The sequence below is a fragment of the Castor canadensis genome, chromosome 8 (genome assembly GCF_047511655.1).
Source record: "Castor canadensis chromosome 8, mCasCan1.hap1v2, whole genome shotgun sequence".
Lineage (NCBI taxonomy): Eukaryota > Metazoa > Chordata > Mammalia > Rodentia > Castoridae > Castor > Castor canadensis.
The window spans coordinates 39,800,608-39,817,679 of NC_133393.1; the positions used below are offsets into that span (position 1 = coordinate 39,800,608).

General features: G+C 40.7%; 1 protein-coding gene across 2 annotated transcripts in view; it reads right to left on the reverse strand.

The window, feature by feature from the left end:
• The window catches only part of Jarid2 (jumonji and AT-rich interaction domain containing 2), a 236,518-nt gene that overhangs the window by 102,830 nt on the left and 116,616 nt on the right, over nucleotides 1-17,072 (reverse strand). Inside the window, exon 1 of one of the 2 annotated variants that reach the window (XM_074082874.1) lies at nucleotides 7,585-12,940. The exons of the other annotated variant lie outside the window; for it this stretch is intronic. Coding sequence (XP_073938975.1) covers nucleotides 7,585-7,651 — 67 coding nt within the window. The 5' untranslated portion in view covers nucleotides 7,652-12,940. Of the gene's footprint in view, nucleotides 1-7,584; nucleotides 12,941-17,072 lie in introns of those variants that run through there. 2 annotated transcript variants of the gene reach the window in all.

The window sequence follows — 17,072 nt, forward strand, 5'->3', positions numbered from 1 at the left end:
TACTTCCTGTATTAAACCTCTTGAATTGAAACAAAATGTTCAACAGTGGTTCCCGTGCATTGAACTGAAAACTAGGATCTATCTAACCGATTAACATTTTCTAAAATAACTCAATACCATGCAACAAAGTCTGGGAGCTGCCCTATTTATGCATACATCTTCCCAGTTATCTGTTCTTACATCATTTTGGAGTATAAATAGTAACATAAGGTTAGAAATCTAATGAAATGTAGTAAATAGAATCTCACTACTATTTGCTTAAGAGCGAGGTGGCTTTAGGGTTATGACTACAGCATGGAAATGAAAACAAACTTTCCAAAGAGGGAATGTTTTCCCCATGAAGCCAAAAAAAATATGAAGACCTAAGACTTCAAGGACAGAGGTATGGCCAACATTTCAGAAACATGACCTGTACTGTATGCTATAGTACCCATTAGTCGGGTGTAGCCACCAAGCATGTACACCACAGCTAGGGTGGATAAGGAAATGAGTTCTTAAATTTTACTATAGTTTTAAAATCCCGAATGAGGACTGGGCATAATGGTGCATGCCTATAATCCCAACCATGAAAGAGCAAAGAGAATCTTGGTCAGGAGCTTGAGGGATGGGAAGATAGAGGGGAAACATGTCTTATCTGAAAAATAAGCTAAAACAAAAAGAGCTAGGGGCATGACTCAAGTGGTAGACCAAGTGCAAGTTCAAACCCCAGTAATGCCAATAAAGTAACTGAATGTGCCAGGCACCAACAAGCTCATAGTAATCTTAGCTACTTTGGAGGCTGAGATGAGGAGGACTGCGGTTTGAAGCCAGTCAGGGCAGAGAACCCATCTCCAAAATAACCAGACTGGAAGTGTGGCTCAAGTGGTAAAGTACCTGCTTTGCAAGCATGAAGCCCTGAGTTCAAACCAAAGAAAAAAAAAAAGAAAGAAAAGAATGGAGCATTTCATTAATAATTTATCTTGATTACTTGCAGAAATATATCAGATGAACTAGGTTAGTTCAAATACATTACACTAACTTCACCTGCGTGTTTCAAAGTCCTTGAATGTGGCTCTAGAAAAGTAAAATTATGTGTTTAAAACAGTACCTCTATTGATTAGTAGGACATTGGAAAACTAATGCAGAGTCAGGGGAAAGAGCCCAACAAGCAGGAGGACACGAACCACACTTTCAATAGATTAGAAACAGACCAAAAAAAAAAAAAAAAAAAGATGCATGTGGTCACTAAGTTCAATGTTTCAACAGTATATATGTACATAAAGGAGAGCACAGCAGGAAAAGTGAAGCAAAGGAAGGAGGAATCTGAAATCATTCATTTCCTTAACACTTACTACAGTGCCAGGGCACTTGGTATATGGGGAAATTCAAGTAAAATCTAAATGCTAATAATATGAGAGACAGACAGAAAGACAGACAGAAAGATGTATGTGCCATTTAGTATATGTGCAAGAAGAAACACTTTCCTATCCAGCAAGGAACTCGTGATAGAGGAGGACTAGTGTATATGAATCAATGCAGCCAGCCAAGCAATACTAAAATAAGAACAGGAAAGACACGATTTGAAACATGCCTACACATAAACCAAGGAGTGGTGGCAGAGGAAAAGGAGAAGCAGGAGGCTGAAGAGGAGATCGTGGCAATGCTGTACATGGACTGTCGGAAGTAAGGAAGAGTGGAGTGCTATTAGGTAAGAACAGGCAAGAAATGCTCCTCTACCTGTTGGTGTAGCCATGACAGGATCAGTAGTGAGTGAGCAGTAAATGAAGGAATGGACCACGGTCTATTTCAAAGACTAACGTGAGTGAGTTCAGTACTGCTGACAGGTTTATTCTTACCCTTCTCACAATGAACTACCTAAGTAGATGGTAAAGAGTAGTGATTTCTTGAGCATGCAGAGGGCTTATCATTAACCCCATGTGTGTCCTGTTTTTCCTTACTAATATTGCCAAGTGATGCACAGCTAGTTGGGCCCATGTGTTGAGAGTGGCAACTGTAAAAGAAAGTGGAGTCCATGTCAGTAAGGAGAGACACACTTGTCCCAAGCCTCTATGAAAGAATGGGCAACCCAATTCTCAGGGAGACATTCACACCAAAGCCTGGGTATGGAATTCATTCACTTTTCCTCAATAGTTTTGTGAAGGGAAAGAGGGTTGCTTACAAAACTTGTCTTAAGAAGGTTAAGAGTCAGCTGGACTCAAAAATGTAAGAGGATGAAAAAATATGCATCTCTAAAAAGTATAAACAGGACTTGAGGTGTAGCTCAAATAGTAGAGCACCTGCTTTGCGAGCAGGAACCTGAACCCACATTCAAATCCCAGTACTGTCAAAAGAAAAAGTTAATAAAGAAGCATAAATATAAAAGGGTTTATAGAGCCCCGCCTCCCCCAACAACTGTCCAAGCCTAAATTCAGGGAGAAACTTTGCATGAAAAATACCTGGGAACTTTAGTTGATTTAATTATGAGCTCGGGGTGAGGCAAGAGAAATGAGGCTTTTCAACACAATCCTAATGCACAAGTGAACCAACACTAAAAGGAATCAAAGTAGTGCCTCCACTGTCCCCCTGTCCTTATCAGACTACCTTCAGAGCACTCCAAGCTCTTCCCCATCTCTAAAATGAATGATGAGTTTGACCTGAACTAGAAGAGACATCCATGAGTTATCTGAATCTCGACACTCAGAAAATGGGGCCCAGAAACACAAAAATAATTGCCTGTCGTGACCACAGCTTTTCCTAGCTTTTATAAAGAGCAGTACAGAGTTTGCTCTGCAAATGATCAACCTTGCAATCTGAGTACTCCTGTAAATATTGGCTCAGAAAATTTTACATTTAGTTTTAGTTCAAGAGACTACATGGTTGGATAAACCAGGGCTTTTTCTCTTTATCAAATTCACACACACACACACAAACACCCCAATCTGTGTTGGACTGGCTATTCCATTTCATTCTTAGTGCTTTAAACCTAATCACACAGTCTGTTCATCTAGGAGAGCCAGGTCAGCAAAATGGAATGTGGTGCCACAGGGCAGAATAGCCATTATTGTAACATTAGGGGAGCTAATGTGTGCCGTCTTTTCTTACCCCTTTGTAACACAGCCCAACTACCAATATTTTAAATTATTTTTAGTCAATGAGAAATAATGACATGGGACCTCTCCCTTTCACACTCAAACCATTTTTTATTTTTCCAAACCCCTCCCCCAACCAACATAAAACCTTTGTTGGGGCGAGGACATTACACAGAGAAAACTGAATGGCCCAAAGACTCAGTCTCCTCACATTAGCATTTCTTCTCCTCTATTAATATTCAGTAGGTTGAACTTAAATTAAACCACGTCTATTGTCTTTCACAAAGGCAATAAATATGAGCTGAAAATTCAAAATCACGATAGTAAAGACAGCTTGGGGACTGTGCCTGCAACCTCGGCTAGACACCATCAGCTGACAGGAGCAATGTGTCACATCCTGGACACCACTCGGCCCCTACAATGCAGCCAGAGACCACACCACACCACACCACACACACACACACACACACACACACACACACACACACAAAAATATAACAGATCTCTGCCACCAAAGGCTATGTGAATTCAGGAGCTATCCATTCCATCTCCCAAATTAGCAACAAATGAAAAGGTTTTCAATGCCACAACAGAACAGGCTTCTCTCTGAGACTGGAACAACAACAAACATGACCAAAATGAATCCCTGCTGAAGACTGGCGGTATTGTGTGTAGAAGCATCCTTGCTGCCTTAACATGAAGAGGGTTAGGAAAACTGAACAACTTGGGCTGAAGATTCCTTCAGCTAAGGAACTTCTAAGCAATTGATGAGAAGTCTAGATTTCAAAATACAAATGAAGAGACAAAGATTCATTGTTTTCTTTCCTAACACCTGGAAAAAAGAACTAGGGTGTGCAGTCCTTATAATTTGATCTTCTGGACACAAAGAAGAGTCACAAGTCCTCCCATCAGGTACACATACAGACCACAAAACCAAAGGACAACTCAATGCCTCTATTCTTCAAACAAAATGCCAAAATAGGGTTTAAAATAAAAGAAACCAAGGAGGGCTTTGAAGCTGTTCCAGTGCTTCTCAAACATCTGGAGCACAAACTTATTAGCATATTAGGGAGAGTCAATGCATTTAGCTTTGTTGTAGAAGACATGCACAAAAGGTGATTTGGTGTTATAGAACCAATGCCGTCTGTCACCCTGTCACTGTGAGACAAGGTATCACATTACATATTAAACAGTCAAGCATCCAAAGAGCTCTTTCATTTTCAGCAGCATTTTCTCAGCATGGGTATGCATGCGTGCGTGCATGTGCACAAGCAATGCTTTGAGTTGGGAGGAAAACTATAAAAACAGCCTTCGTTGAGGCAGGACCCTCTCTGAGGTAATCAGAATGCATGCTTTGCCGCCATTACTAGTGAAAAATAAAGCCTACGTTCACTGAGATTTTGAAAGAAACACTGGCTTTTCCGCTTTTCTAACAGTGCAGGCATTCTAAGGCTGGACCAGCTCCACAGGGTCACCAAGAATACGAGTATTAACCCAGTGCACAGGCAGGTCAGCAGTGGCACTTCCAATGAAGCACAGAGCTCAGGCAGGGCCAGGGCGTGAGCAGGTCAGAGTGCCTTGGAAGTCCAGCCGGGGCTTGTCCACCAGCATGCTAGCTAGCCAGCTCAACACACTGGTGTGCAGAGCATGAATGCCAGCCATGAGGCAGGTGTCAGCGGCACACTTACGGTCAACGAGGCGCAGATGAAAATGGCTTCATACCTCAGATTATAGAAAATAATTACCCTTTTCTCTAACAGAACAACCCCTCAGCCAACTGGGGCTCCCCTTTATCTACATTCAAATCATGTTCCCACTGCAGCCAAGAAAATGTAATCAAAAATACCCAGCCATGACTCCTCAAAAGAAACACAAACTACAGGACGAGGGGGCACCACTTTTTATTCTATTCTCCCACCCCAAAAATGTAGATATACGGATTGATTGTTTTATACATAAACAATCCCACAAAAGCCCTTGACCACCACCAATCTCTGTTCCCACATATTCTCTAGAAATCTAAGCCTCCTTTGCAAGTCCAATCTTTTGAAAAAAAGGTGTTATAAAAACCCAACATGGTGATCATTATTAACATGGAAAAGTTGGGCCACTTGATAGGCAAGAAAATGTCTGACTCTTTATTTTCAGAATCAAGCAAGATGTCTGAGACCCTGGAGCCCACAAGTCATTTCTTCACCTTGAGCCACAAGAAATAAGCCCACAGATACAAAATGGGCCCTATTCTGGCAGTCTAATCCATGCAAGGAGTGAGCAATACCCAAAGACAAAAGAGGTCTTCCCTTCCCTCATCCTAACCAACAATCACAAGCAGGGAGGAATATTTGCTGTGGAGAGGCTCCAATAGCAAAGTAATAGACAACAAAGCTGACAGATGAACTTTATGCAATACAAAAAAAAAAAAAAAAAAAGAGTCTCCATAGGAAGGAGTCACCATCTTCTGGAAGATTTTTGAAGCAACCCACCCAAGAGCTGTTTAAACCCCAATGATCACAATCATGAACATCCTTCCATGTCTCATTTTGGCACAATTCCTCTACTTTGGGTCAAGGCTTCCCTTTCACTTATTCTTCATGCTTAACATGACTTCACAGAATTAGAGTGAATATAGAACCCTCAAGAATCCTGACTGACTGAACCACAAATACCTACTACAATGCTCTATAATGTCCAAGTTCTATTTTTGCATCCAATCAACATGACTCTGATATCCCAGGCAGTAACTCTTCTAGGTCCACCCACCATCCCAATACCCTTTTAAATTTCACACCAACAGGCCAGCCAAACACAAGTCCACCAGGCAACCAAGTTGAAAGTAACCATGGATCCTTGGAATCCCCAGCTAATTTAAAGGGTTTCCCAGCACAGAGGGTCCAGGGCTGACCACCTCAGAGGTCAAAAGCGGCCTTCCACACCTACAACAAAAGTGCATAAAAGGCAATACTGAGCTTAGGCTGCTGTGGGAAATGAGCTGCAGAACAATGGCACCATTGCAGATCATAGGAAGTACAGGTAAATGCAAGGGTATTTTTGAGCCCAGTGTGTTTAAAACCTTCTGTTCATATAAATGACATGCCACTGCTTGATTTTACATATCATGGAATTCACACTCCTCAAAGGGAGGATTTCCATATACAATAAGCATGTTCACAAACAGCTAATGATATTCTACCTTAAGTAATTACAATGTGCACAAGTGCTCAGGATTTTAAAGATTTGTATCATTAAATTTACCTCACAAATGTAAGGTACCAAATGAAAATGGCTCTCCAATTTTAGAGAGGCTCTCCAAAGTAAGCAAAACTGGCTGTGATACCAATCAACAAGCACCATAAAGTTAGCAGCTTGTATGCTGATCTGTGCTGATACCCAATGCAAAACTCCTCATGACCGACAACATAATTTATGGTTAAAAGCTACACCCTTACCCAAAAACTCCTTTGGCTGTGCTTAGATGGTGTAAACGGAGGCACAGAAAGAAGTTCTAAGTTAAGTTCTATTTGTAGCATGAGTGGAGACAGTAATTCTTTATTACCTCACTCACATATAAACAAATCAACTGCCCACCCACTTTTCAGATGAATATATTAAGAGAGATCAAGTGGTCTATTCAGAGCCCAGACAAAACCTGCTGACAGCAAACAAGTTTAGAGAGGCCTACTGCCTCAGAGAGCAAGTCTTTCCAATGCTGAAATACAATGGAGGCCATACAGAAGGCAGGGGTATAGGAATGTAGCCATGAATCTGCAAAGATTCAAAACACCTGACATTCATCTGTGTTTATACATAGTCATGCAAATATGAACTATTCAACAAAATGTGGGAGACAGATGAAGAGCACTCCAAGTTCAAAGCATTCGGGTCTAACCCAAAATCACTGAGGACTCAGTATCTATTTACATGCCTCAGTTTCCTCCATGTTTCAAAGGAAAGATGACAGGAGGGACAGAAAGGATTACGGGAAATGAAACCAAGCATGCTGTTTATAAAGGAAATCAGAGCTAGGATGAAGATGGACTAATTAACTTTAACCAAACATCTATTTTTAAATGCTGGGAAAGGATCACACAAATTGGTAACAAAATAAAGGGATCATCTACAGCTGGCTGGCGTTCGGTCCCTAAAGAAATGTCTAAATTTATACAGCCTAGTTGAAACTGCAGATTTGGTCAAAATGGTCAACAGAGCTGAATGCTTTAAGAACGACATTAATTCTCTTGTAAATTTCCACAGTGCCTTTGCAGAAGCTACCATTGCCCCTGGGGTGATATCAAAGCTAAAAGAATGTTAGCATTAAGCAAATCCAACACTTTTACATACCTCTCACACACACATATATATATACATATACACACACATAGCACCTTGCCATCCATAATGGATTTAATCAGGACCCCAGCAGGGAAACCCACAAAGGCCTATTTCTCCAACAAAAGCCATACCAGCCTGAAATAAAATCTCGAGCTATTTGGTTTTGATTTTATTGATAGGAACAGACCTTCTATCCCAGGTTCCTCAAGATAAGCCACCAAAAACTGCACCTGACAGACCCGTGGAGCAGCCATCCTCAGAGCCGGATCATTGCAGAGAGACAGAGGAAGAAGGACAGAGGGAGGGAGGGAGGAAGGGAGGGAGGGAGGAAGAGCGCAGTGAGGCAGGCTCCCGAGCACTTGTCAACAATCCTCCCCTGTACGTAATAAGCAAGCGGCAGTGCAGATTCCGCGCAGCAATAGGACGGCCGAACGGCAGCAGAGCCGAGGGGGAGGGGAGTCAGCCAGGAGAGAAGGTTATTTATGTCCCTAGGAGGGAATCGAACACCAAAGAGGAGGGGTCTCAAGCTGGCTTTTCCCCCCATCTTGATAAATTAAAATGAGAAAAAAGAGAAAGAGTGACTAGCTTTTCATCCTGCCATTTCCCCAACCTGCAGTGCAGACGAATCCAAAGTACAGAATTTCTGGCATATAAGGGGGGAGGGAGGACACCTTGGAAGGGGACACTCACAGTTAATTGTCCACACTTGTGCCCACAGCCTGTCAGACATTGCATGAAACCCCACTGCACACCCAACCCCCCAATGGCAGCGGGAAGCAGGGCACAGTTTCAATGGCATCCTTTTTTAATATCATAATCTGTGTCATTCAGCACTTGCCTTTTATTTATTTTTATTTGTTTTTTTGGCTGGGAAACCTGGGCAGCTCTCCAGACAGACTGCAGAAATCTCTTTCCACATGCTCCTCCTCCAGTCCGCCCTCCCCCTTCGTGCAATTTCAGCCACCACAGAGCCTCATTACTTATGAAGTGACCGAATGGGCAGGCCTGGGCCTATGTAGAGACACCCCTCCCCCAACGCCGCACGGCCCCTCCCCAAGGCACATAAATTGATCTAATCTAATCAAACAGAAGCTGTTTTCCCTCATTGTTTCTTGAGGATCTTTCACAAAACAGGGTCTGTGGCCTGGCAGCTGCTGAGAGGGGTGAAAAAGGCAGACATCCAACTGGCCTCAGATAACTGCAGTGCACGTCTCTTTTTTTTATTTTTAAAGTCAATTCTTTTGAAGCTTTTGAACTTCATCTGGCAATGATGATGTGCAAAACACATGCTCTCAACACTACCCACATGCTTCTCTTTATGCCCTTCAAGCATAAAGATGTTGGCTAAGTCCCGTAAGCAATGCAAGGCATTGAAAGTTCTCCTCAAAGATTTATCCAAGGGCACAGGAAACCCCTTCCTAATACTTTTACCATTGTTTCCTAGTTGTTGGCCCATCTCATGAGCCACTTCCACAGTCTAAGACTTCACAAACCTTAATTTATTTAAGCTTCGTAAAACCATGAAGGCAGATGCTAGCTATCTTACTGACTGTTATCTCTGGCCAGCACTCACCCAAGGCCAGTGAGTCTTCTTTCCACCATGGCAACTGCCTATTTTCTAAGTCACTGTGCCAGGTACTTTAAAACAATAAACAAACAGTATCAGGGGGTAGGTAATGGTCTTCTCTAACATGTACGTCACACCCACAACTTTAAAATCCGAATTACAGATAGAACCTTATCAGAGATGCTCTAGTGCCACCTCACCACTTTATAGACCAGACAGCTGAGTGCTTATGTCAACTTGGTTCATAACAAAGATCACACGGCTAGTTCCTATGTCTCAACAAAGAAAAGGCCATTCAAGAGACCTGTGGCATTTAGGGACAGGTGGGGTGCTAGCACACTGTTACAACTTCAAGACACAATTCTCTAAAAGAGGGATGGGGGTGGGGGGGAAAGACACACAGACAGGGATGCTTCTTCAATTTTTCCCAGAGGCCCACAGAGCCCTGTCCAGCACAATGTTCCTATGACACTGACCCTGTTTTTGCCCTGTGTCCCTCTATAGCACAAATCATATACAATCAATTAAAGGATATTTAGGGATGGCAATTTATCTTTTCCCATTTTCCCTTTCCTGGGATGTATCTTGGTGCACAAAGAAAAGGAAAGTAGACAGGCAAGTATTTTGATGTGCACTAATCCAGAGAAAATGACAAGTGACAAAGTAGAAACCTATAACATATATACAGCATATATACAGCAGACCACAAATGAAGTTTACAAATCATATGGATACTGGTTCTCCTTAAGACCCCACCTCAAACAGTGGCAAAGTATGCCCAGGCACTGGCAGTGAACAGTATCTTCACTTTCCCATCACCCTGCTTCCTAAAAAGAAACCAGGTACTTAAAGTAAAAAAGTTGAAAGAAAGATAATTATCATCAGTCTTCCCCTAAAATATATGCAAGACCACTTTGGCCTTCGTGTTGGGGGGAAGAGGGGGTTAAAAGGAATTCCTTACTTATGAACACCAATAAGTTTGGGACTGATGAGGTAAAATGCTGGCCCCTACCAAAGAGGCATTTTACCAGCAGTACCAAATTAAACTAACAGAACCCAATGGGGGATAAAGCAAGCAGAGAACTATAGTTTATCAATTACAACAAGACTTCCCCTATTTAAACACCTAAAAGAAAGGACAGAAAAACTGGGCCTGCCCAGTTTCTTCTTTATTCCAATTTTATGTGATGAAGTCACCACAAACCAAGTTTTAATATTCAAATGAGAGCAAATCTCAAATTTTAAAGACACCTGAGAAACAATATCAATGTGCCTTCCTCTCCACTTCTATTTACTTTTTTAAAATACAAGTACTTTTATTTATCACTAAAATATTGACTAACACACTGCTTATGGGCTTCCCTCAAATCCATTTTTTGTTATAATATGAACATGATTTATCTACATACCATAATGTTCCCCTATACTGCATTACAAACCTTACAAAAAAAGGATTTACACAATGGGACTGAGTTTGTTTTTTGTTTTGTTTTGTTTTTTTTAACTCAACATCTGGTTACTAAGATCCGGCCATGATTTTGCTCAAACGGCTAGGTCCATTTGTTTTCCTTCTTATATAGTGGAGTATTTAGAATATTCCACAATAATGAATTTCAATCATTTCACAATGTATTGTGAATCTCTGTTCAAGGGCATCTGAACTGTTTTCAGTGTTACAATTCCTCTGTGGTTCTTCTACAGAGCATGCATTCATTTCTCCTAGATACATGTCTAGGAGTGGAATTAGTGGAAATCCTTAAGACATGTAAATGTTTAAATATACAAGTTCAGTCGCAAATTGGTTTCCCAAGCAGGTGTCAGTCATTGCTTATACACTAGTAATGTTGTCACTGTAATCTCTAAATGTCTACAAAAAGACCTTCTGTTACTCAAGACACCAGAGAACAAGGCACTGTATTCAAAATGCTACTTCTAAAGAGGTCAGACTTTCAGAAAGGATCTCATGTCCAAAGAAACTCTATGCAGGCAGCCAAGCACATGGCTGCCTCCCACCTAATTATCACCTAAGCCCCACGACATCTGGGTGCATATTTTGCCTCTTCTTCCCCCATCAAGCATCTATCTATTCCCGAACCTTTCATTACCACCAAGTTGGGCAAACTCCAACAAACCTTCCAGGTGCATTTAACATTTCAAAATACATAACTGAAGCAAACTCCAACTGAGAGCGCAAGTCATTTTTATGTCTTACTCAATTCTGTATAGCTAATATTGGCCTTTGTTAGCTAAAGAACCTGTTGTCTCAGAAACCTCGTTTAGTTCATATATCCAATCAGAAAAGACAGCCCACATTGAGAGCTGGGACCCCCCCTCCTTATAAACAGAAAGATAAGCCTTGAAGCTGCAGGAAATCAAGGAGGATTCATTATAATCCATGATCTAGCTCTAAAACCACTTCAATTTCTTGCTATCTACACAAGTAACTGCATATCCGGATGCCTTAACATTTGAGTTCTGCTAAATTAATTCCCCCCTCCAAAAAAATACTATAATGGAGAGAGGTGGTATGAGTTGCCATGTGAAGGGTAAAAGAGAAGATGAGGTCGTGGAGCCTAAAAATTTCATATGGGAAATAAGAGTATTTTAGTGACCACACTCCATTAACCATGGATAGCTATCCCTTGTATCCATGGATTATGCATCTGTGGATTCCACTAATTACAGGTAAAAAGTATGTGAGGTCAAAAATATGCATTTGTACTGAACATGCATGCAGGGGTGTAAAAGCTATTTATGTACATAAACAGGAAGATCTACATAAGTCATCACTTTTTCTTTTTCTTTTTTTTTTTTTTAGGCAGGGTGTTACTATGTGGACAGGGCTGGCTTTGAACTCAAAATTCTCCTGCCTTATCTTCTGAGTAAGCTGAGACTACAGGCACAAGCAACTATGCCTGTTTACACATTTTATGTAAGTGACTTGAGCATCCATGATCCTGGAACAGTCATGGGGACTGACTATTCTAATGATGCTTCTGGTTTGGAGGTCAAATTACATAGTACTGATCACATTACCTGGTTTGTGATAAAAGCCAATAAAGTGATTCACTTTATAAAAGTGATTGACTTTCAAAAACATTATTAAAGTGTGGGTACTCTATGATAGTTGTGCAATAATAAGTATTATTCAATGGGACTTCATTTAAATAAAAGTTAATACACTGGCATTATAGCAAGCAGAATTAGGTACACAGTCTGGCTTGGACTCCTTCCAAGAGGGCTTGATAATTCTTTAAGAAATGCATGTGGCTGATCTGACAGCCAGCATGACTTTGGGGCCACACCATACAATTATAAAATAATACCAATAAAACAAAAGTTTACTTGGGAAAGACACTGCACTAAGAACCTCAGTGGGTCACGGCACACACAGCACAACCACAACAAGGTAGCCTGGTCGTAACCTATCTTAACAACACTGTGCAATGTTGAGGAGAATCACAGAAATTTGCCTTGGTCTCCTCACCTACTACACAGAAGGGTGATGCTGACTCTTGGTGGCGTTGTCATACAAGTAAGAGTTTGTGCTTTATTGCAACTGCTTCATACGGCTATATTCGTGAGTTTCCACAATAACAATTTACTCAACTTTTTTCTATTGTAGAGACTTTTAATTACTGCCACATTAAAGACAGCACTCAACCTTTTAGGACTATTTTGAAAACGTGACCCAATAGTACAAAGTAAAATTCAACCAGAACCACAATATGGCCATTTTACCTATTCAGGAATGATTAACAAAGGAAATTTTTGCTTGAGAACTGCTAAACAAAGGGCTGATCAGGTCTCTAATGAAGAACTGAGAGTCATCTTTTCAAATTTCTGCTTTTAACCAAACATCCTCATATGCTGTTAGTACAGTCCTAAACAGATAAAAAATATTTCAAAAAAGCAACTTGATAATGGATGCCAACAAGTCTGTAATTCAGTAATTTCACTTCTAGAAATTAATACTAAGGACTTAATGGAAAAAAAGCAAAGATTTAATTTGCAAGGATCTTAAGCTAGCTTGTTTTAATTATTTTGCTGTGGAGGGAGGAAGGAAGGGAAGGATCTCTAATTCATTTTCTGACCTAGGGCCAAGCAATGGACCAGCTAGCAATACTTTGCTTTTGAAACCTGGCAAAGTTGCTTAAGACACTGGGGTAGTAGCTGGCTTGGGTCCTACATGTGTGGAATGTGTCCTGTTAATGACACATTCTCTTAACTACTTGATCTCTCAATCCTCCGTGCTTTTGTGCCCTCTTCTGTCTGGACCATTCTCTTCTTCAGCCTACAAGCTCCTATTCTTCTTTCTGGTCAGGTGACAGCCACTATACCTTCAGATACTCGTTCAATGTAACATGTGCAAGAAATACTGTGGAAAGACTAAGTGCTACTCAATGCCAACTTCAGGGCTTTCCCTAACCCTCAGGTGCTTTGACCTAGGAGGTACCATTCCACGATTCATTTAAATGCACCACTTCCCATTGTCAACATGTTCTTCTTGCAAAGGAGAATTGTTTCAAAGAATTGCTTAGCTCTTCATTTTTACGTTTAAGCTAGGAATATCTCATGTAATATACAAGAAATTATGACTAAAATTAAGAATTCTTGAGAAGTAGAAGACTTAACCTTCAAAACTGAAGTGAAATAGTTAACACTAAAAACAACTTGACATTACATTTTCTTTTTAAGATATTTAGCCCTCTACTAATTCACTTTTATAGGTTTTTTTTTTTTTGGGACCAATTTCTTCTTCATCTAAAACTGCTGTGTGTCTTCCTAAAATTATATACCTTTTGGATCCTCTAACTTAAAGCCACTCCTAAAACATTTAGATAAAAGTTGAAACTACCCATCACACCCTTTCTTTTATTATGAAGTAAAATCTTCTAAGTCCCAAGACACCAGAAATCACTTTTAACAATTTGGTGTGTTCCCATGTTTATTGCGGCACTATTCACAATAGCCAAGTTATGGAAACAGCCAAGATGCCCCACCACTGACGAATGGATTAAGAAAATGTGGTATCTATACACAATGGAATTCTATGCAGCCATGAAGAAGAACGAAATGTTATCATTCGCTGGTAAATGGATGGAATTGGAGAACATCATTCTGAGTGAGGTTAGCCTGGCCCAAAAGACCAAAAATCGTATGTTCTCCCTCATATGTGGACATTAGATCAAGGGTAAACACAACAAGGGGATTGGACTATGAGCACATGATAAAAGCGAGAGCACACAAGGGAGGGGTGAGGATAGGTAAGACATCTAAAAAATTAGCTAGCATTTGTTGCCCTCAACACAGAGAAACTAAAGCAGATACCTTAAAAGCAACTGAGGCCAATAGGAAAAGGGGAACAGGTACTAGAGAAAAGGTTAGTTCAAGAAGAATTAACCTAGAAGGTAACACCCACGCACAGTAAATCAATGTGAGTCAATGCCCTGTATAGCTATCCTTATCTCAACCAGCAAAAACCCTTGTTCCTTCCTATTATTGCTTATACTCTCTCTACAACAAAATTAGAAATAAGGGCAAAATAGTTTCTGCTGGGTATTGGGCGGGGGGGCAGACTGGGTGGTAAGGGAGGGGGTGGGGGCAGGGGGGAGAAATGAACCAAGCCTTGTATGCACATATGAATAATAAAAGAAAAGGAAATAAATAAATAAATAAATACATACATACATACATACATACATAAATAAATAAATAAATAAATAAATAAATAAATATGGTGTGTTTTCTTTCTAGCATTTTCTTTAAAAGCTTCATGCATCATAGAATAGGACAACCTAAATGCCCCAGTACTAAATATGGGACACATCACTTACAGTATCCTCTCCAGTGGTGATCCACAGGTTTACAGAAATCTTAGAATTTTCCACATTAAAAATGAAATAATTCAGTAATATAGTCCAGGGACAAAGTTTTAATTATTTACATGCTATTATAAGGAAACGAGGTATGTCCAAAGTAGTAATGTAATAGCCAAACAAAAGTAGAAATAAAATCGTGTACATATACAGTGAGGATCCACAATGCCCATCTAGAAGGAACAGCAACAGTAAACAATGCTGAAATTAATGTGAATTTCACTAATGTGCTTCTCCTGGCCCCAGAGCTGCACTGTGTCATTTGGCAGCCTCAATCCACAGGTAGCCTTTCATTTTAAGTGAATTACAATATAAAAATCTGACTCGGTAGTCAGGTTTCAAAGACTCAAGAAGCACATGAGGCTATTGAAATGCCAGGTAGACATTGCAGAGACAATAGCACACCAAGTTCTGCATAGAGGGTAGCAATGACCTCCAGTGCTGCTCACACATTTGGTCTCAGTAGCAGTTCCAGCCATCCCTTCTTCCCATTCCATTCCCAAGACAGACAGAAGGTGAGGGTCTGTTAGGGGGGATGGGGATAGAGTGGAAAGGAGAGGAGGGGCAAATGGTACTGCCCTCAGGCAAGTCCTCTTCAATTCCAAAGCAGATAGCTCAGTGATCCATCTAGATTATGGAAGAGAAGGAAAACAGAGTTTGAACTCATTAAAGAGCCTTCAATTTATTCAGAAAATTATAAACTAGCTAAATGTGGATGGTATGCACCTTTAATCCCTCACTCATGAGGCTAAAGCAGGAAGATCATGAGTTTGAGGCCAATCGGCTACACAGTGAATTCCTGTCTCAAAAAAATCAAAATGCTGAAAACTAACAGGTATAGAAAATTTTTCTATTTGCAAACTGAATACCTAAAAGTTGGGGTGGTGTGGGTGTGGGTGTGGGTGTGTGTCTGTTTAAATTAGAAATGGTTTTAGAGGCTATCCAGATGTGGCCTCGGGGTGAAGGAAGGCCTCAAAAATCAGTACTTACCTACCTAACACTCACAAAGTGCACTTGAACTCAGACTGAGTAGGACTCACATTTTGCTGCCTGTAGTCTACAGGTATACAGAGAGGTTAAATACACACACACACACACACACACACACACACACACACACACACACACACACACAAGCGTACACACGCGCCTTACATAGGGACAGTGGCCAAGGAGGGGAAATTTGCTCCAGGATGATCTCTCATGCATTTGTACATCCCACAAAAACATAAAATGTCTCCTGGCCCAGCCCCACAGTGGAGTTCCCAGAGGGGAGAACAACAGCATGTCATAAACATCAAGAAACCACTGTCTGCTAAGGCCAAAGCAAGTGGGACGAAGGGATCATGGCATGTTACTTTACATAGGCAGGAAACCTATGATGATTTGCTCAGAGATACAGGCTGAGCAACCCTTGTCCAAAAATCAAGAATCTAAACTGCCCTCCAAAACCCAAAATCTTTCAGAACTAACAAAAAGCTCAAAAGGTTTCAGATTGTGGAGAATTTTGGATTTTCAACTTAATGATGTTCACCCATTAAATTCCAAGCAAATATTCCAAAATCTAAAAGAATCAGAAATCTGAAAATTCTTCTGATCCCAAGTATTTCTGATAAGGGACACAGAACCTGTACTCAAACACTGGTAGAGTGAGATTTAAGATCCAATGTCAGTGTTCATTTCAATTTATCAAATTTCTGATGCATTCAATATTGCTTAAATGGCTAGAATCCAGGAATTCTGGTTTAATATGATTTGACAGATTGCAATGTGAGTAGTTACACAACACAGACTCTTTCACTTTTAAAATAGCTGTTGAAAATAGGTCCTAAGAATCTTCTTTCTGTGACCCTAGCTTACAGTTTCATCTCAGTCTGATATTCTCTATTGTCCCTTTCTCCCTCTGCCTGCCTCAAGCCTCTGCCTCCTCCAAAACAGCAGGACAAGATCCATTCTCCTCACAAACCATAGGACAACTTGGAAACTCCCAGGGTTGTACACAGACTCCAGAATCAAGTACTGTGTGCACTGGTAAGAGGGCACCACTTCCTCATAAGGACAGCTCTCAACAACACCATGAGGAGGACCCGTTGGGGAAAAATCAAAGCTAGCAAGTCAGAGATGTAGTCCTAAATCCTAGAATGAAGTCCTACTCTAAGTCCTCGAGTGAAGCCTGATGACATCCAGAACCACAAAACGGAGCAAACTCCATTCTACTTTTGTACAAAG